Source organism: Pezoporus occidentalis, unplaced genomic scaffold, assembly GCF_034315485.1.
Source record: "Pezoporus occidentalis ecotype Australia unplaced genomic scaffold, CSIRO_AGI_Poc_V1 ctg14, whole genome shotgun sequence".
NCBI classification, from domain to species: domain Eukaryota; kingdom Metazoa; phylum Chordata; class Aves; order Psittaciformes; family Psittacidae; genus Pezoporus; species Pezoporus occidentalis.
Window position 1 is genome coordinate 5,835,728 of NW_026913209.1, and position 26,701 is coordinate 5,862,428.

General features: G+C 40.1%; 1 protein-coding gene across 2 annotated transcripts in view; it reads right to left on the bottom strand.

Annotated features, from left to right (window-relative positions):
* Positions 1-25,051, bottom strand: part of FAM3C (FAM3 metabolism regulating signaling molecule C) — a 29,555-nt gene extending 4,504 nt beyond the window's left edge. Inside the window, exons 1-7 of one of the 2 annotated variants that reach the window (XM_062609651.1) lie at positions 24,905-25,051; positions 10,440-10,500; positions 7,671-7,775; positions 6,518-6,547; positions 5,979-6,102; positions 1,742-1,800; positions 347-397 (exon numbers count right to left, since the gene is read on the bottom strand). In XM_062609651.1, coding sequence (XP_062465635.1) covers positions 347-397; positions 1,742-1,800; positions 5,979-6,102; positions 6,518-6,547; positions 7,671-7,775; positions 10,440-10,452 — 382 coding nt within the window. In that variant the 5' untranslated portion in view covers positions 10,453-10,500; positions 24,905-25,051. Of the gene's footprint in view, positions 1-346; positions 398-1,741; positions 1,801-5,978; positions 6,103-6,517; positions 6,548-7,670; positions 7,776-10,439; positions 10,501-20,688; positions 20,757-24,904 lie in introns of those variants that run through there. The other variant, XM_062609652.1, reaches the window with a different exon arrangement.
* Between the last annotated feature and the right edge of the window lie 1,650 nt (positions 25,052-26,701).

Sequence of the window (26,701 nt, forward strand, 5' to 3'; positions counted from 1 at the left end):
AGAAAGTGGGAGAAAGATAAAATGCATCAGAGAACTCCATTTTGTACAAAGAGTTTCATCCATATTGTGTACAGACATAACAACTAGTGGGAACCACTTGGGAGAACAAGTGTGTTTGATTAACCATAACATTCCCTCTGACCTCAACTATTTGTGTTTCTTTAAAGTTTCATTCTCCTCACAATTACAAAGGTAGAGGTGAAGGACTCCATCAAGCTATCACCTTAACCCACCACAGCAAATGGAGCCTGGGGGGAGTAGGAAGGAGAGAAGTTTAAAAAAAAAAAAAAACAAACCCAGAAGAGACATTTGCCTCTCTCTAACCAGCTCAGGTAACTGCACTTACCTCCTCCCCACATGTCAAAGAATTTAGTGTCCAACGTTTCTCCTGTTTTACCTGGAGAAAAAGAAATAATGTCATTAAATATAGCTAAAATTATTTTAAAAGACAACATGCCAAACTCCTCTTAATGACTTGGAGAAACAGCTGCAGAAGGCACCATGTAACTCAATTATACAGAACTCTTTTATTAAGATTGCTCTTTAAAGAGCATAATAATCCCTGAGAAGGCGCAGGAAGACATAAGAGGAAACGAGAGAAGATGCAAACTTCTAATTTTGCTTCAAGTGGGACACAAAAAGCCCCCAGTCTCTAAAACCAATGAAGAGAATTTGCTTCATACAGTGGCCTTTTTTCAAGTTTTTTTTTGGAAATAGCATAACTACAGGTTGCCTTTAGTGCCACATAGAAAGTAAGAAAGATTAAAATTACACTGCATGTTTTGCCATAGGCTGGAAATTCCTAGTTGATTTAAACATCCAAAACAAAAGTGGACAATATTGTAATCTTACAGTAGTTTTTTTTGTTTGTTTTTTTTTTTTACTATGCTGTTCACAAAGGCAGTAATTGACAGAAGACAGTTTAATACATACACTCAAAGTTTGGAAGACTGAGAGAAAGACTGGCAGCTATGTAACATGAAGGTAGTTATTTTTATTTTGAACAGACTGAGACAATTCAGAAAGGCAAAATAGGATTAGGCAAATATTGTTCAAGTCATGCTTTAGATGATGTAAACCTGAGCACGATCCAGAAATAACATGAATTTATAGTGCAGTGAAATGTCAAAGTGCTATCTCAGTGCTGTAAGAAATTGCTTCCTACACAGGAAGGACAAAGCTGCCAGGACTGACGTTCAGCTCAGCTTTCAAGGTGGCACGCAGGTAAAGTTGTGTGGTTTTAATGAAAGAGAAGAATCCTGAACACAATTATATAACATGATGTTCCTGAAGAACAAGACCTACATGCGTGGACTAATCAAATATACTGATTTCAAGCTAGGGAAAAAATGAGCTGGTCTTTCCAGTTAGTAACAGAATTGTTAAATCAGTTTCACTGCAAAGAAAGCAACAGAAGAATTTAGTCTACAGTTTTATTAGTGTTGGCAATACACAAAGTCAAAAGTAGCTGCATGCATGCATCTTGTGTCTTTTTCCCTTTTATAAGTGCATTAGGAATTTATCTGACGTACCACTGAGACAGCAAAAATAGTCACCACAGCACTCCACATTACTAAAATGTGCTGTTTTTCTAAAAAGAAAAAAGGTACAAGTGCCAAAACCTGACATTCTTTCAGTATGAATATGCTGACTACTTCCTTTTCTCCTCCTGCTTGACCTTCACCATCCCTTAATATTTCACCTCAATGAAAACAATATGCTCACCTAAAATGTCACTTACCATTGACCAAGGCCACATTTATTCCTCTGCCAACATTATTTTTCACTCCACTCATTAAACTGAAACAAAAAAATTATTTTTAGTAGGGCAATTTTGTGATGTGAAATACTTCTGATTTCTAAATTGGACCAATCAGACTGTAGGAGATGAGTAGTTGAAAAAACACATGTTCACACAAATGAAGCCAAGTCTCCTTGAACTGTGTGCTCTCATGGCACCCCTGAATTGAAAATAACAGATTAGATATCCCCAGTTGTATCCATTTCATTTGATTGCTTAATCATCTTGGTTTCAAACTATGTGTGTATATTAAATGTGTCACAATAAATAAAGTGCTAATTATGTATTTTAAAAGCTTCCTTGCAGTTAAAGAGCCTGAAATAAATAATAACTTCAGCTTAGCACAGACACATAACCAACAATTTAACCTTTTCTGTAAGCACATGATGAACAAGAATTAAGTTTCACAAGAAAGCTAACCTAACAGAGGCATTTAGAATCAATACTGCAGCGTTACAAAAAGAAACAATAAAGTCAAAGGAGTTAGCTACTTATACCTGTAATAGGAAACCTAAATCCAAGAAAACTATATAATACACCGATGGGACTTCAAGCTAAAGTTGAGTATCATCTTGGAGTACAGTCACACATCCCCAAAAAACTGTCACAGTCTGTAACAGCAGTTACTTGGCCAAACTGAGAGTTGCAAAGAAGCTGGAAAGAAGAGATGCAGTGTGAAATGGAAGCTCTTCAGAGCTGCAAAGGGCTAATGGGAACATCAAGACTGTTAGCTAGGATGTTGTACTGCCTTAGGCCATGGTGGGTATACCACTTCAGTGAAAGAAAGCTTCTAGACCCCCTCATCCCTTTCACTGGTACTGTGCAAAGATCTCCATTCTGCCTCCAGGCCAGAATTAATATTTTGAAACTAGGAGAAAGAGTAAATATAGGAGAGTTGAAGCAATTACATAAAATTAAGTCCTATGCCAAGATTCAAAAAAGCACCTCAGTGCAAGCACACAGGTGCACACCTAATTAATGACACATACACACTTGAACTCCATCCTTATAAGGATTTCTTTAAACCTCCCTCTCTGGCTCTCAGAAGGAGCTGCAGATGTGTGCAACCCTGTTATGTCCAGAACTTTTTTCACAGTTGTTCTGCAACCATACGATTTTCAGGCAATGTATGAACATCCATTCTAAGCAATGTTTCGGAAGGACCACGTCCTTACCCACAAAACTGCAACACCAGCCTTCTTATGCTAGCTTATTAGTGATAGGCTAGAAACAAGAAATGGTCTATCACAGAAATATGACAAAAATCTTCATCTCTGACATTATCTTTTGCACCCATGATGAAGACTGAAGCCAAAAATGTAGAGGAATGTTAAATTCAATAGACAACTATCAGGAAAAGACTCAGTTATTAGCTAGTTCAGATGCCATGAAAGACTACAGGTTAATGGTAACTCTTGGCACAGCAACTTAGGTTTTAAAGAACTAGTAATAAGAGATGAAAGAGTCCACAATTCTCCTTTTAGTCCTCAAAGTCATACCATCTGCCAAAAATTCTGATTAAAACTCTAATTTGTAACTTCTGAAACAAAAGACTTAATTTTCTGCTGAAATGCAGAATTCAGTTCTAGTTAGTAGGGAATTCCAGAAGTACTTTAGCCACTGGAGCATCATTTCTTCTCTGATCACATGATTTTCACATTGTATCTCAGTATCCATTCTGAACAATAAAGACATGGCAAATAAAGAATGAAAATATAAATGAAAAAAGGCAGTGAAGTCCTGAATGCATTCCTTTGCTCGTATAAAATTTAGTGGACATTTAACTTGCCAAAAAGAATTAAGAACTTCCTTTTAATTACAAAATTCTCTGGAAGTAAATACCAGTCAAAAAATACCTAGTACTGGGGTGACTAAATGCTGAAAATTTACACATATGTAACAAAAGTTGTAATGGATTTCAGTCAACAAAAAAACTGCAAATATCAATATAAGTATTACAAGTTATTAAAGGAACGTAGTGCAAAATTGTCCCTGCTTCCTTGACATGGAATCACGAAGAATACAAAGTAATCAGAAGAAAAAAAAAAAAAAGGCATTTTTCAGGAGTGACTTCACAAAATATCACTCAAAAAAGAGCTACTGAAGAGGAAGCAAGTTGTTTCAGAGCTCTGAGATGCTACCTTATACACATGAGATAGCTTGTGCATCAAGACAAACACAGCAAGCTGTAATGTGACAGTTTTCTCACAGGGGGGCAGCCGTTCATCAGTTCTAGAATTCTTCCAACAATTTACAATCAAGTTATGGAAGGTTTTGAAAGACAAATTCATTGTCTTGCAAGCACAGTAATGAAATTAAATTTAATCAAATTTTCTGGTGAACATTTAATAGGCAAGTTCTATGAAGGAATTCAGAAAGATTTTTGCCAAGGGTTACTGGATTTAAGACTCCTATAACTGTGCACTAAGGTGCACACTAGTATTAAAAGAATGGATTTCTTGCCAGCAACAACTTTCTTTTCATCACTTTCTCCAGTGGAACATCCAGTAGAGGTTTTTTTCTTTTTTTTTTTTTTTTGACAGGAACAACAAATCTCTTCTTAGTTAACCAGTGAGACACTTGGAAAAAACAACGACGACCAAACAACTTTCATCTGCATAGATACTAATCGTCCTAGCAACCAGAATGAGAAAGTAGCAACCTTTATAACACCACCAAGAATACCATGCAGCGAGACTGAATAAGGCTGTCCAAGGTTATGAAGAAAATCAATGATAAGAATGGGAAGCAGAACCTAGCAGCTTTTAGCTAGCATGTGCAAAAAGTGAGCTCATGCTCACCTTACGTGTGCTCTCCAACTACACTGTGATGCTCCGTTGCAAACTTACCTCTGCACCAAGCTTGAGCTATATCAGCTTTACAGAGAATAGCCTGAAATCTGAAGGGTGCTCATGTTTCTACTAGTAACAAAGCAAAGTGAAACAGCTGCATGTGTGTAGTTGCAGGGAAAGTAGCTATTTCGACCTCACTACATCTTAACTGCTAGAGTCAGTGATACAAATAGTCTTGTCTAAGATCATGTAAGACTAATCTTACAGAATTACTTTACAGAGTAAAGTGATGGAAAATCTGAACCAATACTTTACATTCTTTTATAGATTAATTATGCTATTTACTCTATTACATGGGGTTATATTCACAGTGAAGTTGCCATTTGCTCTAGAATTCATTAGCACCAACTGCAGTATGTGCAATCTGAACCTCTCTGTATTAACATAGCAAAGTCCCAGAAACAGCTGAACTGGAGTAGTTTAAATGCAAATGCAAGGCAAAGGCTCCTAAGTGTGATTGATGGTAAAACAAAAAATCTCCTTCTGACAATGCTAACATCCCGTCTTTTCTGACATGTGCCATGCAAAACTGAGAGGATAGACTATGTTACCACAAAGCTACACACTCTGAGTGACAACGAGCAGGAACAACCTAAGTGCAAAGAAACAAAGCATCTAAAAATAAATATTAATATTCCTATTTTGGGGATTAATGAAAAGTATTCAGTTAAATTCTCTATGCACAGTATTATAATACTGTGTTAACAGTTATTAGAAATACACGATTTAAACTCAAAAATTAAACTGTGTTTCAAGCAGTTTCTTTCATTTCAAAATTAAGATTATTACACTTTGTTACCATCACCACAACTAAGTAACTACTAATCATTAAAATATTATTTTTCCCTTTTGAAATGATTCTTTAAAACAAGGTGGAAAATATGTTCTAATACTGATACTATGATACTATGAAACGATACTGTTTAAAAGATGACTTGCAAAAGACAATGCCATTGCAGTTTTAGTTGACAACAGTTACAAATATCAAGAGTAACCCAATAAAAAAATAATCACTCACTGAAATGTTTTGAACAAGAGCCTGTTACCTGGAGGCAAGTTTGCATCTGACTCAAAGTCTAATTAATTCTTAAGTCTGTAAACCTGAAATAGTGTAAGCTACCTTGATTGTATTAAAGTAGCTTACATCTCTGCATTTACTGCAGAGTATTAAGCATGCTTCAGAAATTAATTTATAACACAATATAATTTTTTCATGTGGTCAAACTGTTGGCAACACAAAGAATCATTTAAATTACTGATTTTGTGGGCAAAGTGATCCAAGACAGTATTTGAGATACCTATAGACAATACGCAAAAATACTTACACGTTATCTTCTACACAAATTTTAGGTCCAACTACATTCGCTGCTCCACTTGCCATTTTGAATGCAAAATGTTTTTCAGGACAAGCTTTAGAGATCCCACATTTGTATCTTGGAGGTTTTGTAGCTTTGAAAATGAAATAAAACAGGGTTTTAGAGACAATATCACAGGTAGGCTAACGGAAAAATATCAGTGTTCTGAAGAAATTCAAGGAAAAGAGCAAAGAAGCTATATCTTATCTGCAGTTTCACAGAAGCTTAAAATAATATAGGCTCCTGCAGTACATCCTTACCCTGCTTCTTGTTCTCATAGTGCTGCTTGCTCTGGCACGTAATTAAAAGCCATGAAACAAAACTACAAGTGAAATGCTGGCAAAAAAACCCCAGACTTCAACAGAAATTTAGGAAAATCAGGGAAAGAGAAAAATTAGTTCTTGATTGCACTTAAAGTATAATTAAGACTTTCTTAACTATGAAAATTCAATCTTTCTGTTATTAGCAAAAGCAAGTCACAGTGGTAACACATGCATATGAATACTCACAACGCACAGCTGCATCCAATGCTGATCTAGCTAAAGTACAAAAAAAAAGTTACAAGATATTATTACTAAAATGTCATTTGCTATAAAATATCCTATAAATTAAAACCTTTTTGTAGCCCTACAAAAATAGGTTGGTTGACATGAAATATGAAATACATCTGAACATTATGTTCCAATATAAAACATTAAGCTTTACATGGCAGAAACACAAAAGTGATCAGGAAACACATTTAGAAGCACTGCCTTAATTTATGGCTCTCCAATTAACACAAAGATCCATGGAGATGCAAAGCCAGCAGGGATTCCTGGAGGTGTGGGTACTAGAGTGAAATGAATTCCTTTCTTACAGCTTCACCAGGATAGGGTTCCTTTCACCTGACACTAGAAGCCTGCAGTTCAGGTCCCTCTGAACCCAACCATTCATGACTCCCCTTCTTGGGACAGAAAGGGTCGCAAGCAACCGCAACCACATCATGGACTTACGTATAATACATCTGTCATACTTAACGACACCTGTGTCTTTCCAACAATTATTCAAGATGCCTCCTGGGGACTGGTTCAGATGTGAGCTCACAGTGGGGTTAGATAACAAACACCTATATCATGTACCTGAAACTAGTGTTTTCTAATGAAAAACCCCTTAAAGCTGATTGAAAAAAGACTCTGAATTTTAAGGCACTTCAGCAGCTAATCCTTTTTTGTGTAGGACCTGGGCACATCTGAAATGTTCTGATTAGTGCACATGGCAAGCAAAAAAGCCCATGCAAAACAAATTGTGAATTGTCTGAGCAGCAGAAAGGCAGATTGGAAACTTCTACAAGCATCACTTAAGTTGCCTAGTTTACAACTCCAGATTAAGACTGTAAGTAGCAGTAAACAGAAAATGCAGACAAAATTATGCATATTTGGCCAGCAAAAGAATCAAACTGATTAAGAGTAGGTTAAATATTTCATACAGAAAGAAACTTAATACACACATTCTATATGTATAATACAGATATAAAAAACAACAAGTACACACAATAAGAACACATAACTTTTAACTGGGAGAGCCTAAAAGAAGCTTAAAGCAATCTGAATATGATATTCTTGACTTTGGCTCAACTGAATATTTATGAATGTTCAGAGAAAACGAAGTCATCACTTTACTTACCAAATATGTGTCCTAAGTTTGCATCCATTTTTATTTCAAACACTTGAGATATGACATAAAACGTCAGTAAAAATATTGCTACGACTACTACCAACTTTGCAGCACCTATTCAGAAGCAGAGAAAGTTTCAGAACGTTATTTGCAAATGGTAACATTAAGTCTACCAAAATTAATGACATGAGAAATGTGTATGAGATTACACATAGGGGAACTCAGGAACAGGATGACCATTTGTGACTCATTAAACAGAAGTAATCTGTAAGAGAATGGACGTTGTAACATAGGAAGCAACTGAACCAGTCCATCAGGTTACTATACCAAATATATACACCCTTCCCTCAGCTTCCTCCAGCTTCATGCTTGTTTGACACTACAGTATGCCACCTCAGCCCAGCAGCCAGGAGAAACCAAGGATCTTTCTGTGGATATCCATCTTGACAGGATGAACTAAGCCGATTTAACTGTCTACTGGTCAAAGGGGAAATTTCCATCTCCCTCCCATTTCACTGCCCTGTTCTTAACTATGTGTACCTGTTTCCTCCCTGTTCACAACGACTCCTCTTTTTTCTGCCTCCCCTCAAACCGAGCTTCCTCTATTTTAACGCATGGCCAAGATTGAGTGATTATGGATCTCTTCATGCACTGCAGCTTGGGTGCTTTGGTCAGTCAGGTCTGAGCACTACATTAAAAAAGCCAAACCACACCCCCCCAACAACCAAACATACACCAAAATAGCCTCCTCACCTCCTTTTCATCAAATTAAAATTACTGACCTTCAAAAAAAAGAGCTTGAAGACTCGAAAGAAGTATTATCAAAAGTAATAAAAAGCCCTCCCCTTCCTTCTTTAATATGTTGAAGCTTCAGGTAGGTTGAAGTTTTACATGCCTAATTTTCACCAGTGCTGAGTGGTCAAACTGCCTCCTAGGAGAAGAGCTGGAATCATACAACCACAGTAATTTATATCTGAAACTTGGGTCTATGTGGTACTGCCATGAGGACCACCATTTTTTAGCATAATTTAATAGATTTTTTTCAGAATCTACTCTCAGTTTATTGTAAAATACTGACTGAGAGTAGAAATTAGGTAAGGAGGCATCTGATCGACATCCTGCCTCCCTGCCTCACCCCAGTATGTCCAGCTGCTTTGGAAGAAGCAATTCTAAATCATACTTCTGTTTCTCAGATTGCCAGCTAAATAAATCCTTCAGAAAAAAAAAACTTCTGAACTCCAGCAGATCTCAGATGGCTGATGTGATGGGCTGTTCAGAAAACCTTGAAATAGACCAATTACTCAGCCTTCAGAAGGATAAGAGATGTTAATCCTTCTAAAAGCCTAAATAAAGATATGGGGATGAAAAAGAAAAGCAACATGAAGAGATACAATTTTTTTTCTTTGTTTGTAGTTCAACCTTCCTCTCCCACTTTCCCTTTTCATGCGTGCAAGCACATACGTACTAAGAAAGCACAGGTGCAAACTCAACTGAAAAATGTCAAGCTGGAACTTCAGAGATTATTGCAATTGAAGGGAAGTGAACCACATGTAAGCACTAGAGAAAACGTATGATCTGAACATACGTTAAGTGAAGAAAAGGTTTTCAAAGCAACACTGCTGAAAAAGATGGTACCAGACTTTGGAATGTGTCACATAGCAAGTGGCACTTGGAAAGCATGGTATTTCAGTAGACAGTAGGCGACATGAACAAGAACTCAATCTGAGCACTAACCATCTCCTCCCCTCTATATCCGGAGGCTTTCAACTGAACTGCAAGCCCTCCCTCCTAAGAGAGAGGTAAGAAATCTCCCAGAAAATTCTTTTAGCACTTGAACCAAACCCAGCCTGCCTGCCACAGGTTAAACATTCTCTAGAAACTGCTGTTATCTTTATTGTCTGTGGGTTTTAGCAAAAAACTGAGAGAGAAGAAAAAAGGAGGCTTGGAAAAGTAATTTTCCAGGTGATTTAGCTATCTTCTAAAAATCGATGCATTTTCCAGGTCTTTATCAGATCTACTTTAGCAGGTTGCTCCCAGTTATACATACTGTAGTGATGAAAATTAGGACTAATTTCATGCATTAAGAAGGTTAATGTGCAGCTCTCTTGGAAAAGAACGTATCATTCTCTCCTAGAAGTGCCAACAGTTGCTTCTTCTGCAACATAACACTACAATTCCTGATAAAATGCAATGCATTAGAAACTCAAAACTGTTCAATTGCCACACAAGCTATTCTACTGCAAGGAAATGTCTAAAATAGTACTTTCTTGTAGTGTTATATCGGAAAAGATCTTATTTTTACAACCACTACACCTTCTGTCAAGTTCAGTCTGTTTTGCTACCCTGTACTACAGTAAACTACCTCTATGAAAAGGCTTTTATAGCTTTCAGTCTCCCAGTAATCATTTAGGAAGTTTCAGACACTATAACAGTGCATAGCATTTTTGGTTGGGGTGTGAGGCAGTTGAGAAATTGCTTAAGACATCAACTGGCCATTTCCTTATTCTTTTAACACCTTACAGCATTAGCAGGCAGGCATATCAAGTTATGGCACCTTAAACAGTCCCTACAGATCAGCTGAAGTATTTTAACCATATGCTTCCGCTTAGACCATCCCAAATGCCAAAATGAACTTCATTAAACATCAGGTAAATTGAACAGCAATGCCTGTATGCCAGTTAAAATTATTTTAAACCTCTATTGTTACTACTTGTTAATGCTGTATATAGAGACTTATTTCATAAATGGCAGAAGTCTGCTTTTACCAAGCGTGCTTACCTGCTATTCTCATGTTTAGTCTTCAGCCAGCTAATGACACTATTGCATTAAAAACAGCCACCTGGGGGAAAAGCACATCATTGTAATGACAGCTAAATGAGTACTTTCATGATGAGTTACCAGTAAAAAAAAAACCACCCTACAGATTTCCTAGCCAATAACCCTAATTGTCCTGAATACCTAATTCTTAATGCTTACAGTAAAGGGAAGAAGATTTAAGATGGATTTCTGATGCATTACTTTCATGTGTTATTCCACTAAAAATACGTCCCAAAAAAACATAAATTTAATTTCATCAAATCTACTACAAATTCTGTTGAGCTTTCAACCTTCAGTCTGTGAAACAAGTGTTTGTCAGTGCTGTATCTAAGCAGCCTTTGATTTCCTAAAGTTATGTGGTAAAAGTCAACAACTCTATCTGCATTGCTTCAAAGTCCTAGCAACTTTCAGATGCAAGTTGTTATTTGGCAACATAACAAAGCAAACTGTGCTTTGAAGAGAAAGATTTAAGCATTTTAGCCTTTAGGATAGTGTATAAATTGCATTTAGTGGAACTGAAAAAAGGTTATACTAATATTTTAATCTATGCACTACAGAAACATAGTAACACACTTGTTACTCACAGCAGCATTCAGAAGATTTATGTTGGTCAGTAGTGACAGAGGTAGCAACCCTAGAACTATTTCAGAATAAACTGAAAATCACTGCCTATGAGCAAATATCACATAACATCCAAAAGTTTCCTCTTCAGAGGTTTACCACCATGTAAAGTCAGAAGGGGCCACAACCTACACAGGCTCTGCTCAAAGGCAACCACCTTCTCTTCAAGCCTCCCCTTGTCCCTGGCCTGCACCAAATCCCTTAATCTCTGCCTGCAGGGACACAGCAGATGCTGGCTCTGCACCCTGGTCATGTTCAGCCACAGTGGACCCATGCTGCAGTGAGCCTGGACATATCCAGGCTAAAGCTTCCCCCCACTCCCGATTCAAGAAGCACAAGAGCAGACGGCCATGTACAGCAACACAGAACTCACAGCATTGACATGGTATCTATGCAGATCAGGACCCTTCTTCTGGATTAAAAAAAAAAAAAAGATAAAAAATAAAAATAAAAAGGAATTCTGAATTAGCATTTTGCTGCATAACTACTTACGTCTAATATGGCAAAAGAAAAAAAATTACTGGCATTCAGGGATCTTGCTGGATCATCTATATGAAGGCCAAATTTGAAAACATGTAATAAACTACCATCCTAACTCAAGTAGCCATCCCACACCCCCACCACAAAAGGTACAGCATCCCTAACACACTGCAGTCCTATGCCACGGTTTCAAAAACTGTCAAAAATATTATCTTGAGAAATTATTTTAAAACTACTGTTACCACAAGACCAGAAATGCAAATCATTTAGAGAAGATCACTGAACACCCCACAAGGTAATCATAGCCTATTCTAGGGAGGAAAAATTGGTACTACACAACCTTTTGCCCTCACTTAACTCAGTATTTTCAAGTTCGGTGATTTGCATCCAGATCCTTTTTGCCAATACAGACACTGTGCTCTGCTGCTACAGTTTCCAAGAAAATGGTTAGTAGAGAAATAAACAGGAAAAAACAAATATAAGTATAGAAATACTTCTACTTGCTAAGAATTTGAAAATAAGTATCAAAGTTTGAAAAGCAAACCTGTGTTTTTGAATGCCAAGACTGTACTACAAGGGAAATCTCATAGCACAGTATGGAAATAATATATCCATTATATTTATAGCCACATATAATATATCCATACATAATACCTTCTTTCAGTGAGCAACTAGTATTTTTCTGTCTTGTAAAAAGGCAGAAAGATTCTGGCAGGGCAGATAAAGCCATTTTATTTCAAAGTCTGTGAAGAGAATTATTCTAAGCTCCTTTCTCTCCTCTCCCTACCCCCAGAAATACATCAACATTAAAATAAACACTGCCTTAGTCTGAACAACCATGAGCTTGTTTTAAAGCAGCACTAAAAAGAGTTTCTTTTTTGTTTTACTATAAAAAAACCACATATTTCAAAGCATCAAATGAAGGATATGTAGCAAAACAAAAAGCATAAAGTGAAACCATCACATGATTCAGCCTTGACTGCAAGAATGCTTTTATCCCAACACTCACCATCAGTGGGCTCAGCGACTATTTGTTGCAACTAACAAATACACAAGATGCATTATTAAGTGTTAAATATTTTTGATTTAGAAAAAGTAAAAATGAGTATGTTATGCCTCAACTTCAAGGAATTTTAAAAGCGATTTAGAGATTCTTTTCCTAAATTACAACATACCAAGAAATTGTGTGTTTTGATCATCCAGAGAATAAAAACAGGAATCCTACAGCACAGAAACTTTGAAGAGTATTATCTAACTGCAGGAGAATAATTCATGAACAGCAAGTCCTTCTCTAATACTGCATTATTTTATAATTTTTTTGGGGGGGGAGTTTTGTTTTTTTTTTATTCAAGACATAACAGGAACAAAAAAGGACAGTCCATAACAAAAAAGGACAGTCCATGAACCCTTATGACTGCTTATAGACCATTACTCCATGTCCTTAGTATTAAACCTCATAACTAGAGCTACAGAAGTGATATAAAAATGGATTTAGAATTTCTAATAGTGTGTATTTTAGGATCATTTAAAAACAAAGTTCACAATGGCCCCCAACTGAGCTTACTCAGATACACAAAACTAGTAGCAACAACATTCCTTTGACTGCTGTGAAATACCAAATAGTAGAAAACAAAGAACACTAGAACAGTTTAGGCTGGAAGGGACCTTAATATCATCCACTTCCAACCCCCCCTGCCACAGGCAGGGACCCCTTCCACTGAACCAGGATGCTGAAAGCCTTGTCTAACCTGGCCTTGAACACTGCTAGGGACAGGACAACCATAGCTTCTTTGGGCAACCTGTGCCAGTACATCTCCACCCTCACAGCGAAGAACTTCCTCCTAATATCAAATCTAAATCTACTCTATTTCAGTTTAAGGCCATTACCCCTCATCTCACGCCTACATGACATCTTGTCAAATGTCCCTCTCCACATTTCTTGTAGACCTCCTTTAGGTATGGAAAGCTGCTCAAAGGTCTCCCTGGAGCCTTCTCCAGGCCGAACAACCCCAGGTCTCACAGCCTGTCTTTGTAAAAAAGAAGGGAAACTGATGTAGCAAGTTCTCTCTGAATCAGCAGAACATGATGGACTGAACGACAGAGGTAAAAGAAAACCAGCAGTCAGGCAGGAAGCTGGTGCTGCCATACTGGCGAGTTCTTTTTCAGCCCAGCGCATGGGTTGCTCAATCCTTCAACAGTAGGAGTGAAAAGGTAGACAGTTCTCTGAACCAGAGAAGACAAGATGTTACAGGTTATAAATAATTTCTGAATGCTGGCATGTCACTGTCCAGTTCCCTGCATGGAACTGCACATCTATCCATGCAGAAAAAAGAATTATTTATTCTGGATGCGAACAACTAAGGAGGGGATATGTGGAAAGACAGTTGGGAGCTGTGGTTACTGGTTGTTTTTGTTCTACTCCACCCATCCTTGTGCACTGTACTTTGTCCCAAGGCCAGGGCAATTTCCAGATGCTGCAAATTTCCACTGCCAAAGCCATTCCAAGCAACCCCCATGAGAGCCCAAAATGCTATACACAGGGCAACACAAAAGTAGAAGAAAAACAGAAAACAGCAGCTTAAAATAAAAAAAAAAGGGAAGAGAGTAAACAGCTTCCCCCCATCTCTGCTCAACTTAATAACTTGTGTGGGGATAACAAACTCAACACAAATCTGAGGAATTTAGTATACAAGTCCACACAGCTACTGCACATTTAACCAGTAAAGCAGCAGATGCTTTTAAAAGTGACCCGTCTCGCAAGAGAACCGTGTCAGGTACTTCACACAGGGACCTTATAACTTCATTTAGAAAAAAATATGAGCCTATAATTCTGCCAAGCAAATCATCATCATGTTTTATTAGATAATATAATGTTTCCAGCACACCAAGATTGAGTTCTTTCCAAGTCTGTGTATAAGATGTGATGGGTCATCAAGCAAGTTCTCCCATAATCAAGGTGCAAGACAAAATTGTATTGAGGTGTGTAATCAACAAAATACACACAAACAGTTCTTACTAGTGTTGCCATACTGACAACCCTGAATGAAGTCAGATTTCATGATTTTGGGCATGTATCCCTTGCGCACAGCCTCAGCCCTACTTACCGAGCACGAAAGCTTTGGCCGCTTGAAATCTATTTCTGTTCGTAAGGCTTTTGCAAATATGAATGTAATGCTTTTATGGATAATAATGAAACATGCAGATCAGTTTACTTAATTCCCAGGACAATGGTGTTTCCATGAGCAATTTGATAACGTGTGTAGGTTATATTTATGAAATGAGCACACAAAAACAAGCATAGATGAGAGGCAACAACTTAGAAGGTTGTGATATTTTTGAATTCTGACTATAGCTGATTAGAAAAAGGTCCCAAAATGAACAATGTTTAATAAACCAGAAAGTAATACACTTCAGAATGGACATCAAGTGCAGCAAAACAGGCAGCAAGAATGAAAAAAAAGGATCCAAGAGATTAGAGCAACTCTCTAATATTGGGGTCAACATTGAGGTGCTGCTGCAAAAGTGTAACTGCTCACTGTGAACTGTACCAACAGCACTGCAGTGTGTGAAACAAAAAGCAACTATTCTGCTCTGCCTAAACAAACAAAAAATACTCTATGGGCTATCTAGACTTTTGACAGAGACCCATATGTAGTGTTTTCTAAATCTATTTTTAGAGCATAATCCCCAAATGGAAGAATCTAGATAACAATTACATGACCTAAATAAAACAACTAAGGGCTAAAAGAATTTGGTTTGCTTTGCAAAGAACTGTAAAAGCAAAAAGAGGAGTAGGGAATGGACACCTTTGCCTCTTACCTCCAAGGTGTAATTTAAACATATTTTTATGCTGAGATGGACTGGATGCTGCTTATCTACTTGTAGCTATAATGTTAAAGAACAATTTTCCAGCTACAAGGACAAACAAGGAACACAAAAGGTGGCTGTACATCATCATAAAAGTCAAAAAAAATACAAGAAATGGTTTTTTTTAACCTAGGTAGTCTACAGGATAAGCATGTCACCTTCAGTATTAACCCCATATTTTTACACTACTATATGCACATCTGTACCCAGATTTGTCACACTACATCTGTATCAGCCTGAGATGCCACGAATTAAATTTGGAGGGAAATTTTTCCTCCTAAACAGGATTTAAATGTTTGTATACTTTCAAAAATGGTCAAATAATGTTATACCTAGTTTTATCTACATGTATGGTTAATATGAATAGCATACAAAGTACACTATACTAGAATCAGATAAGCATTCAAAATTACTTAGTACAAAAGAAGAGGTGAAAAAAAATGCTTGAGCTTTTATTTTTATTTCTGAGTCATGAGTAGATTAGGACAGCGTTCATTTTTTGCAGCACAAACTGCCTTCCTCAGTGATTAGCAGATGCTTTTTCCTGGGAAGAAAAACAAAAGACACTTCACCTTTTCATACCTGTTAAACCACATTCAGTGAAACAATACGCTATTTGAACCAGACCTGCTAATAGATATTCCAGTCTGTTTTCAAGCAGTTCAGAGGAGTGGTGGTCTTCTCAAAAATTACACAATGAATTAGATGTGCGAGAGACAGCATTAGCTATTCTTATGCGAGCTCTAGTTTTAAACCAGCAGTTGTGCCAATCTCAATTATATGGCATTGTCTCAGCTGTTTGGTCTATCAAAAATCTTTTCAAGTCTAAATCTGAGTAAGAATCTGGGCTTCTAATATGATCATTTTATTCAAATACAAGATGCATTTCCTTACCAAGATGATTGCTTACCCTTCTGGTAGACTAGACAGTTTTTCCACCACGTTTACAAAATCTATTTTATTTGAAACTGGTGAAGGGCACATATAAAAAAGAATAATATCTTCAGAAAAGTAACTGCTGTAGTTCAATTGTACTGCATAGTCATGCACCACTGGTGTCTTCTGATAACACAGACTGCCACCCAATACAGGCACTTCTACATTCATGTGAATTCCTTGTGGTTATGGCAGAACTCCACACAAGCTAAAGGTCTGTGCACACCGAACACCTTAGAGAATCCCGTATGTGTATTTTTTCCACCTTTGAGGCAAATAGTACCATGAATTATAACGATTAACTTCTTACAAAAATGATACCACCTGAATTGTATTCTTCCGTATATTGTGCAAGACTCAGCTTGGTATTCTGACAACACTGAACTAGACCCAAAGTGTTTGCTTGTTCAAATGAGACATTATTCTACTTCTATTAACTGCAAATGAAACCCACATAAATTCAGCAAATGAAACCAAAATTAAAACCAGGTTAATTCAGCTACCACTGCATGTCCTATGTTGCAAATGCTGCTGTGTAGTTTCACTCCTATGAAAGGAAACCTACACAAGAAGCATCATTATGGCTGAGTGTTTTGATACCTGCTGTGCATAATAAACTTTCCCAAGTCACCTGTCAGATCACTGACCATGCAGGCTTTTGCTGGTGGCATTAATCCAGTACTTTCACCTTAGGCAACACACAAAGTAGTCAGCCTCAACCACAGAAAAATTTTCCTGAATCCTGGGAAGCCTGAAATAGAAGCACTAAGGCATTCTTCCCACTGAGAATGAAACCCAATCCACATTTCTTTTGCAATTGAAAAAGAAAAAAACCCACACACCAAATGAAGTACCTAATCCATACTTTGAAGACTCTTCCCAAATATTTACCCATAAAATTTACTGGTCCATATATTTAAAAACAGGATTTTACTGTCCCTACAATCCACACAATGTGATGAAGTAAACTGTACCACTGGTGCTGACATTCCTATTGAAGAGAATCTTTAACCCTGCATTTTACAGGGTTGGATAAAATCACGTAGAGAAATTCAGTTTGTAAAATCCTCAAGGACAACCTGCTGAACTTCATTCACCTACCTCTTTTACAACATCATCACAGGGAAGTACATAAACCTCACAACGGGTTTAAGATAGTGAAATTTAACATTTTCTTCTGTCAAATGATGAACAAGCTATCACGGAATTGAAGCACCAATGCAATTTCTACCTGTTCAAAAGTTCAAGCCGATTTGTTTTGTCTTGTATTTTTTTTTTTTTTTTAAGAAAAAAATTACCACCTTGACTTCCTAGGACAGCAAAGTCTGTTCAGTCTTTCCACAACAGGGAGGAGTACATAAAGCTTTGCAATGTGTTTATCTGCAAGATCACCAGGTCTCACTTGAAACAAGGTATTGTGAAAATCCAGTAAACATTGCAAATGTGCAACAGCTCTCACATCTTTGTATCAATACAGAAATACCAAGCTTGTTATCACAATAATGCATCACTACCATGGATTGTATCCTGCCCCATACAGTAATTCTCAATAGAACTACCATAAAAAGAGGTTATGGGTCTGAAAAACAAGTAACATACAAGTAATTACTATGAGTTGATATAAACACACACGACCACCGCAGAAATTTACCTGAGGCTATGGTTACAGTCCTGCAGTTCACACTGGGGCCCATTTTAAATAATGTTATCAAGTAAGCAGAACAGGAAAGCAGCATTATAAATACTTTGCCTATAGGTCCAAGTTTACTGCAGGAATACCAATCTGCTTCTCTGCACTATTCACCCCAAGCACAGCCAGACTCTACATAGCAGCTGTAAGATGTCAGAAATAAGATCATCACCCTATGAGTGAGATTCATTTTCTGCACAGACCCCCACATGGACCTCATCAGAGCTGCACACCGAGACCACAGACACAGCGAGGCACAGAACTCCTGTACACTTTGCAAAGCAGAAAGGATCAAGGGTACTGATAATAGCAAGGGACACCACCACACACTGCTGCCAAAAAAATGCTATGATACTACCAAGCATTTAAGCTTCTTCAACAGAAGTTCAGCATGGTCTGAGGCTGCATGTTGAGGAGGTGTTTTAACCTTTGCTCAGGAGCAGCTGATCTTGGGAAGCTGAGGTGTACCTCTGGGGAAAGTACTGTGGTGACAGCTCAGAGTACTGCTGGTATCTCCTCCTCCTCTTGGTCCATGGGAGACACAAACTCCTGCTCCATCACAGAGCCTCTTCTCATCCATTCAATCTCCTTTGTGAGTCAGTACAGGACAGAAAGAGTGTGCCACCAGCTGAGCGGAGCACCCATGAGAGACATCATCGTGCATCGGCTCTGGGGAGAACTGGCAGCAGCAGCCCAACTGTCCTGGGTTCAGCAGTAGCAGTCATTTTTCCCCTTCTTGGTAGCTGGTGCAGTGCAGTGTTTTGACTTTCAGCTTGGGAACAGAGCTGATAACAAGGATGTTTTGGTTTGGCCAAGGACTTTGTGAGCCTCATGCTCTGCCAGGGAGGAGGGGAAGCCAGGAGGAAGCAGAGACAGGACACCTGACCCAAACTGACCAAAGAGGTATTCCATACCACAGCACGTCATGCCCAGGATGTAACTGGGAGTTAGCCGGAAGGGCTGGGAGACTGCAGGGTTGGAGGAGGTATGGGTCGGTGCTTGGTTGGGCTTGAGGGGGGCAAGTTATCGGTCGGCTGGTGCTGAGGTGTTGTATTCTCTTCCCTTGTTATTTCCTTTATCATTATTATCATTGGTGGTAGCAGTAGTGATTTGTGTTATACCTTAGTTACTAAACTGTTCTTATCTCAACCCGTGGGAGTTGCATTCTTTTCGATTCTCCTCTCCGTCCCTCCGGAAGCAGGGGGAGGGCAAGAAAGGGGGGGAAGTGAGAGAACAAGTTACCTGACTGGGTTTAAACCACGACACCAACACACAGAGGGGCCATGCTATGCCTACTGGACACTGCAGAGTGGGATCAGGTTGCAGAGACGAGAGTGATGTATATGACTAATAACCTCCGCCCTTCATGATGCACTCAGAACCGCAGTGCTACTGTGGTACAGCCAAGTCATAGCTACTGGTCCACATTAGCACTGTACAGGACATCATCTGAAAGCAACAAGGACGAAGATGCTCAAAAGTGGAAAGGAAATCAGTCAGTCACATGATCCTTAACAGCTCTAGAGTGATTCACTTCTTTCTACTGAAGACATAGAGACACAACAAAAATTGCAGTCTCTGCATTGGCTTCTGAACGTGAAGGGATTAGAATAAAAATCTGTAACCTAACTCCTGGCTGTGTTCAGTCTTCCAGAAGCCAGTACCAAACACAAGCCATATGTGAGAAAATTAATTTCACAGAAAAATAAAATCACGGGCAGTGTATTTTTTATGTGTATATACTTAGTATACTTGAATGTTTAGTTAACAATTGGTACACACCCCACTAACTAAAATCCAACACAGCCCCCTGCTATCCTTTGAGGTTTTAAAATCCAACAATTATCATAGGTGGGAAAAAATACGTGGGACAGCAAGTTACTGGATGTCAACACCGATGGATAAATTTGCCACATTAAGTACACAAACTAATTTGAGGAACAGCATCCCTCAGTAACAGAAGGGTGCTTACCACAGTGAGCTTACTACTGAGACACAGCTGACATGAAGACACTGATGTGCAACCACTGTGTATCACAACTCCTGATACCATGCCTCTCTGGATCATGCTGTTTTAAGAGAAATCTGCTGATTATTACAGACGTTCCAGTAATAAACTTCTGCCTGAACCAACTCAAGTGCAGTTTCAAAATCACTGAGGTGTCACTGATGTCCAGCTGATCAGCAAGCAAACAAACAGCCATGGCAATTCCCTCAATCACCTCTCCACATACTTTCAAGAATATCTGGGCTTATCCAAAAGCAGAAATAAGTGTCTGGGAGCAAGTCAGCAGCTTTCTACCTTATACCAGCTTAATTTTTTGTGAAATGATAACTAACTGGTGATAGCAAAACAGATCAAGAAAATAAGTCTTTGCTACTAGGAGATAGTTACTTTTTCCTCAGATAAAACTAGAGAGGGTGGGAGAAGGGAAGTCAGCCAGTCACAAGAAGAAAGCAAGTCTTGCGAATAGAGGGGAGACTAAGTGCGATACATTTTGATGTTAATTAAGATTTTAACTGGACACTCATGAGAACTACCATGCTTTTGTACATATGAACACATTGCACCATTTTCTGCCATTAAAACTGGCTCAATAGCAAAGTAGGGCTTACTCCATCAGCTCCCTCTGTCCTTATAAGTCTATCAGAGCTTCCCCCTCAACCACAAAGTTTCTTCCATATCCTCTTGGCACCGAGCTCCAAAGATGAAAAAAAATATATAAAAAAATAATAAGTTGTAGCTCTGCCTGAAAGTGAAGATACAAACTATTTTTGTATCACAGAAATATGGTACTGTATATGGGGAGCAAAAATAACTGAAGAATTCCAGAAGAGTAACTTTTAAGAAAAGAAAAAGAAAAAATCCTAAAGTCCTCTTGTGACACATATAGCATTAAGAAAAGCATGAGGAGGTTGTGCTTGGCATCTATTCATAGGTTACAGATGTGTTAACATAGAATCATAGAATCGTTAGGGTTGGAAAGGACCTTAAGATCATCTAGTTCCAACCCCCTGCCATGGGCAGGGACACCTTACGCTAAATCATACCACCCAAGGCCTCATCCAACCTGGCCTTGAACACTGCCAGGGATGGAGCATTCACAACCTCCCTGGGCAATATGAATTGAAAATTCTGGTGCTAAATGGGGTTTCAAGCAGCAATACCAGTTTAAAGTTATTCCTCATCACCACTCTTCTCTGTTCTCAAGTCACTGGGCCTCAGGCCTGGCCAGTTCTAGGAAGCATGGAAATTTATGAGATAGGTGAGCTCATGTGCCAGGCTGCTCCAGCCCACTCACCATTTCTTCAGCCCAGGCCACATGATTTTGCTCACCAAAGAAAGTTAACCCAGTACAAGAGAATTAATATAATTTCTGACAGATTAGCAGACAACTTTTAGGAGCGTTGGGAGGCAAAGCACAGCAGCACCATGCTGTTAAGATTTGTTCAGTCATCTCATGAATTCCCACTGTAGGACACTTAAGACTTCTTGCACTACTGCAGATTGCATTTTTCCTAAACCAGTCCTGAGAATTTATGAACAGGGTTTTAGATCAATGTGAGAATTCCCAGAGGGATCCTTCTAAACTGTAAAACAATTACAATAACTCCATGCAGTTGACAGCAAAATGACTGTCACAGGGTAGTGCAGCTGGCCACTGGCAGAGAAAACATGCAGGTTTACTATAATTATGCCTTACGTCCTAGACTTTCTCATCAGATTTTAGTGAATAAAATCAAAACTGAACATATGCATCACTTACATTAGGGTTCACAGCGACTCCGATCGCCTATATAAGTGGTAAGACTTGCAGCCCTTACACTCACATGTTAACCCTTCAACTTTGCTTGGACTCCAGGTTTTAAAACCAGAACCTAAATTCTATTTGAATACCAACTTCTCCCAGAACAATTTAAATCTTAATGAACAAGCTCTTTGTGCTGCAGATTCATCTTATGGACATCTAATGTTTAAGCTACAAACCAATCAGTAAGTAAACTGGTATTTTCATAGATTACATAGTACTGATCTACCTTATCTTACAGGAAAAAAAGCACAAAAAACCAAAAAACAACACCTTCTTTCGTGCATAGTGTTCTAACATTCCAAACAAAACTGGAAACTAAATATTCAGGAGCTCACTTTTAAATGTTAGCTTGCCAAAGTGCCACTAAATTTTCAAGCTCTATATTATCATTTTTTTTTTAGAACACTAAGAATTCTCAATAAATGTGGATGGTCACACTCAAAGAATTGTTATAAATAAGTCGATGTCCAAGTGGAGATCAGTGATGAGTAGCGTTCCTCAGCGGCTGGTACTAACATCCCTTTAACATCTTTGTAAGCAACATGGACAGTGGGATGGAGTGCACCCTCAGCAAGGCTGCCTACCACACCAGGCTGTGCAGTATGCTTAACATGCTGGATGGAAAGGATGCCATCCAGAGGGACCTGGCCAGGCCTGAGATGTGGGTCAAAGCCAACTTCATTAAGTTCAACAAGGCCAAGCACAAGGTCCTGCACCTGTGTCAGGGCAATCCTAAGCACAAACACAGGCAGACTGAGAGCAGCCCTGAGGAGAAGGATTTGGGGGTGTTGTTTGATGAGAAGCTCAAGATGAGCCAGCAGTGTGCGCCTGCAGCCCAGAAACCAAATGTACGCTGGGCTGCATCAAAAACAGTGTAACCAGCAGGTCAAAGGAGGTTACTCTCCCGAGAACCCACCTGCAGTACTGCATTCAGCTGTGGCACCCCCAACAGAAGAGGGACGTGGGCCTGCTTGAGCAAGTTCACAGGAGGCCACAGAGGTGCTCAGGGAGCTGGCCAGACAGAGAGTTAGGCTTGTTCAGTCTGTAGAAGGCTCAGGGAGACCTTAGAGAAGCCTTTCAGTACATAAAGGGAGACTACAAGAAAGTTGAAGGACTTGTTACAAGGACATGTAGCACAAGGTTGGAATGGCTTTAAACTGAGAAAGGGTAGATTTGGATTAGACATAAGGAAAAAATTATTTACTGTAAGGGTGGTGAGGCACTGGCACAGACTGCCCAGAGAAGCTGTGGCTGCCCCATCCCTGGCAGTGGGCACGGTTAGTTTGGACGGAGCTTGGAGCAACCTGGTCTAGTGGAAGGAAGGTGTCCCTGCAGGTTAGAACTAGATGATGATTAAGGTCCCTTCCAACCCAAACCATTCCATGATTTTATGTAGAGCCCATGTGCCCTGAAGCACTCAGGCTGCACCTGGAGAGGCTAGGCAGCAGCTTGAGGGTACCCTGAGTTGACTTGTAACTATTTGCACTCTTACATGGTGAAATGGTCAGGACTGCTAGAAAGAGGAAGCAATGGCCTGCTCCATCCCGAAATGATTAGATATTATTAGAGAACAATGCCAAGTTATTAGCTTGTGAAGAGCCTACCTGAAGGCTTAAAGCAAGTTACAAAACCTGTTCTGCCACACAGACAACTATGCAAACCAACAGACAAATAGATTTCTTCATAGTTAAAAGAATCCCCGGGGGGGGGGGGAATATGTGCTAATGAAGACATTCATACCTTGACTACCTTTTCAGTCTTAACCCCCACTCCCAAAAAAGCCCAACAAACAAACAAAGGAGCACACAGACACAGAACTGGTTTAGACAGTCCTAAGCCAGCCATTTCTAAGTTGGATTTGTTTGTTGTTCATTCCCCCCCCCCCCCTTCCCTAAGTAACTCTCCTGTTAGTATTAACTAAATACTTTTAAAAAAGAGGACCAGTTAGCTGCCTTCACCAGCAAAGAATCACCATGGCATCTAAGCCTGTGAGCATTACGGGACACACAGAATACTACAAAGCATACCTGGTACAGGCAGAAATCTTTACAGAAGTCTGGAGTTATGCTATTACATTACCATTTAACTTCTTTAAAAAGTGAAAAAATGGAAGAATAAATTGACTAAGTTATACAGCTCTTCAGCAGCTCATACAAAAACATTAGATACAGTATCACTTACCTACAAAAGAAAAAATATAGAATTATTATATTTTTCCCCTTCAGGAACTCAGAAGCTAGAAACTAAAGGGACACAGACTGCTTCGAAAAGTATACCCCTGCAAACCTGGATGCACAGCACATTTCTCCTTCCTGCTCAGTTCACGACCGCTCTCTGTAACGGTGTTATTTCGGGTTTTTAAGTCGAGGCTTATAACCCGCGACCCGGCACCCAACGGACTAAGCGAAGAGATCAAACCCACTTAAGAGCAGCACGATGCATTCTGCAGAGCTAAGGCTTTGACTCGGCACCCAGTGGCTGCCCACACTTCACTCACTCAACCGGACCGAGGCGTTCAGCTCCGCCGAACCGGAACCACACGATGCCCCCCCTCCGCCGCCTCCAGGGCACCGGCAGCACCGGGACTGGAACGGGAACAGCTGCTGACGCCGTATCTCCGCCTGGCCGTGAGCCCCGCCGACGGAGAGGAGGGAAGGAACGGAGAGGAGGGAAGGAACGGAGAGGAGGGGATGAGAAGGAAGACCCCCTCCCGGCTCCCTGCCCCGAGGAGTGCCGGAGGACAGGGGTGCCACCCGGCTCTGACCCGCGCCCGGTGCTCCGGCCCACCTCACCCCTCATGGCGGCGGCTCCGGGCGGGAAGGGCCGGGGGAAGGGTGAGACTGCCCGCAGAAGCTGCAGGGCCGGCAGCGGAGGCAAGGGCGTGGGGCCGGAGCCAGCGCCAGCCTGGCCGGGGCTGCCCCATGGAGGGGAGCAATGCGCGCCCGCGTGGCAGGAACCCCGACAGGAAGGGCCGGTGCCGCGCCCCCCCCCCCCAACCCGGGAAGGATGCGAGCCCCTACCTGGGCTGTACGGCCGCGCCGCGCCGTGCCGTGCCGTGCCGTGCCGTGCCGCGCCGTGCCGCGCCGCGCCGTGCCGCGCAGGCTGCCCGGGCCGCCCGCCGGCCACAGAGCAGGAAGCGGAGCTGAGCCGGCTCACAAGCAGAGAAAGGCGCGGAGGCGGCACACCCGCCCCCTACCGGTGGCGGACCGGGGTGACTCCACCCCTCAGCTCTGAGCGCGTGCGTGGGTAACGTCCGGGGGGCGGATGCTGCAACAGCCCCGCACGTGTGCGCATCGCCGGCCGGCGTCCCGAGTGCGCGGCTGAGGGTGCCGTAGGTGCCCTAAAGTCAGCCTGGTGCCCCGGGGCGGTGGGTTGTGTGACATGTTCACGCTTGATTTCGTTCATATTTTATACAAATCTCCCCAACACACCAGGAGTTACCTGTTACCCAAAGGAAAAGGTATTTTCTGCTTAAGAAAACAACCAACCAACCAACCAACCCCAAAACCCCACCAACAAAAAAAAAAAAAAAAACCAAACAAAACCTCTTAAACCTCCCCATCTTTTTGATGAGTAGGACAGAACTGATGTGTTATCATGTAAGAAGAAAAGGTAATCTCTTCTTTATCCTTGGCTGTGCTCTGCCACTGCTTTGTCTTTTCCCCTTTTTTTCTCCATTTTTTTATTATTTAATTATTTGATTATTTATTAAGTTATTTATTTTTATTGGCACTGGTATGCCTCTAGCCCCGCAAGAAGCTGGCTTAGGTAGGGAGACAGGCTGGAAGGACAATGTTTTTTTGTGTGTAAGATCTCTGCTGGTGGTACTCCCTTGGCTGAGCTATCGCTGGGGTGTGTATGGGAAGTGCTGGGACGGCAGATTCAGTCCATTCCACTATTGTCACACCACAAAGAGCATTCTCCCCAAAACAGCGTGGCACTTCTGTTAGCAGAGAACAAAGCCACAGCTAAAATACAGGACATATTGCACATCATCAAAGTCAGGTAGACAAAGGGAAGTTTCCATGTCTTATTTTTACCACATCTGGTCAACAGATCTTTCTTTTAATGGGTTTAAAATAGTATACTTTAATGCCAGCTGTTGCTTGGTATCGGATAGTTATTTGAACATTAGTCAAGTAATTTCTTTAGTAAATTCTCACAACACATTGATGTTTCAGACATACTGTAATCTCAAAATGAACAAAGAAATAACCAGTAGCATTGCTCAAGAAAAGAATGGCTCTGTAGCTTTTCATTCTAAGTGGTAATATAGCTTAGCTTGACAATAATTTCAGTGCTTAATATACGAAATTTCACCATGTTCCCCTGATTACTTATTAGGTGATACTGTCTACATAACAAACTAATAAGGTCAGTATGCGAAAGGAGGCTGGCTCCTTTGATAAACAACTGTTTTCAATAGAAATATTTTGAAGATATTACAGAAATAGCAGTATCAAAAAAGAAATATTACCTGCACAATAGCCAGCATTTCAGAATACATCTGTATCAAAGTCAAAAAAATAACTAAGACCTGAGAATGGCTGTGATTAAATCCTTTGATTATTTACCTTTCTGAAAGGGTGCCACAATACGTGCCAGGTGGAGAGTTACAGTTCTCTGCAAATGAGGTATCTGGCAGGAGCCCAAAAAAAGAGGGAGTATGCCACCATCCCCAGTGTCTCAGGGAGCCTCCAAGTTCTTCTTTTCCCTTTTTTTCCTAATTTTCCTTATAACTTTCCCTTTCTCAAATTTCCTGTTTTTTTGTAATTTGCCTTATAATGCCATGGCTATGGCCACTAAGTAGAAGTCTT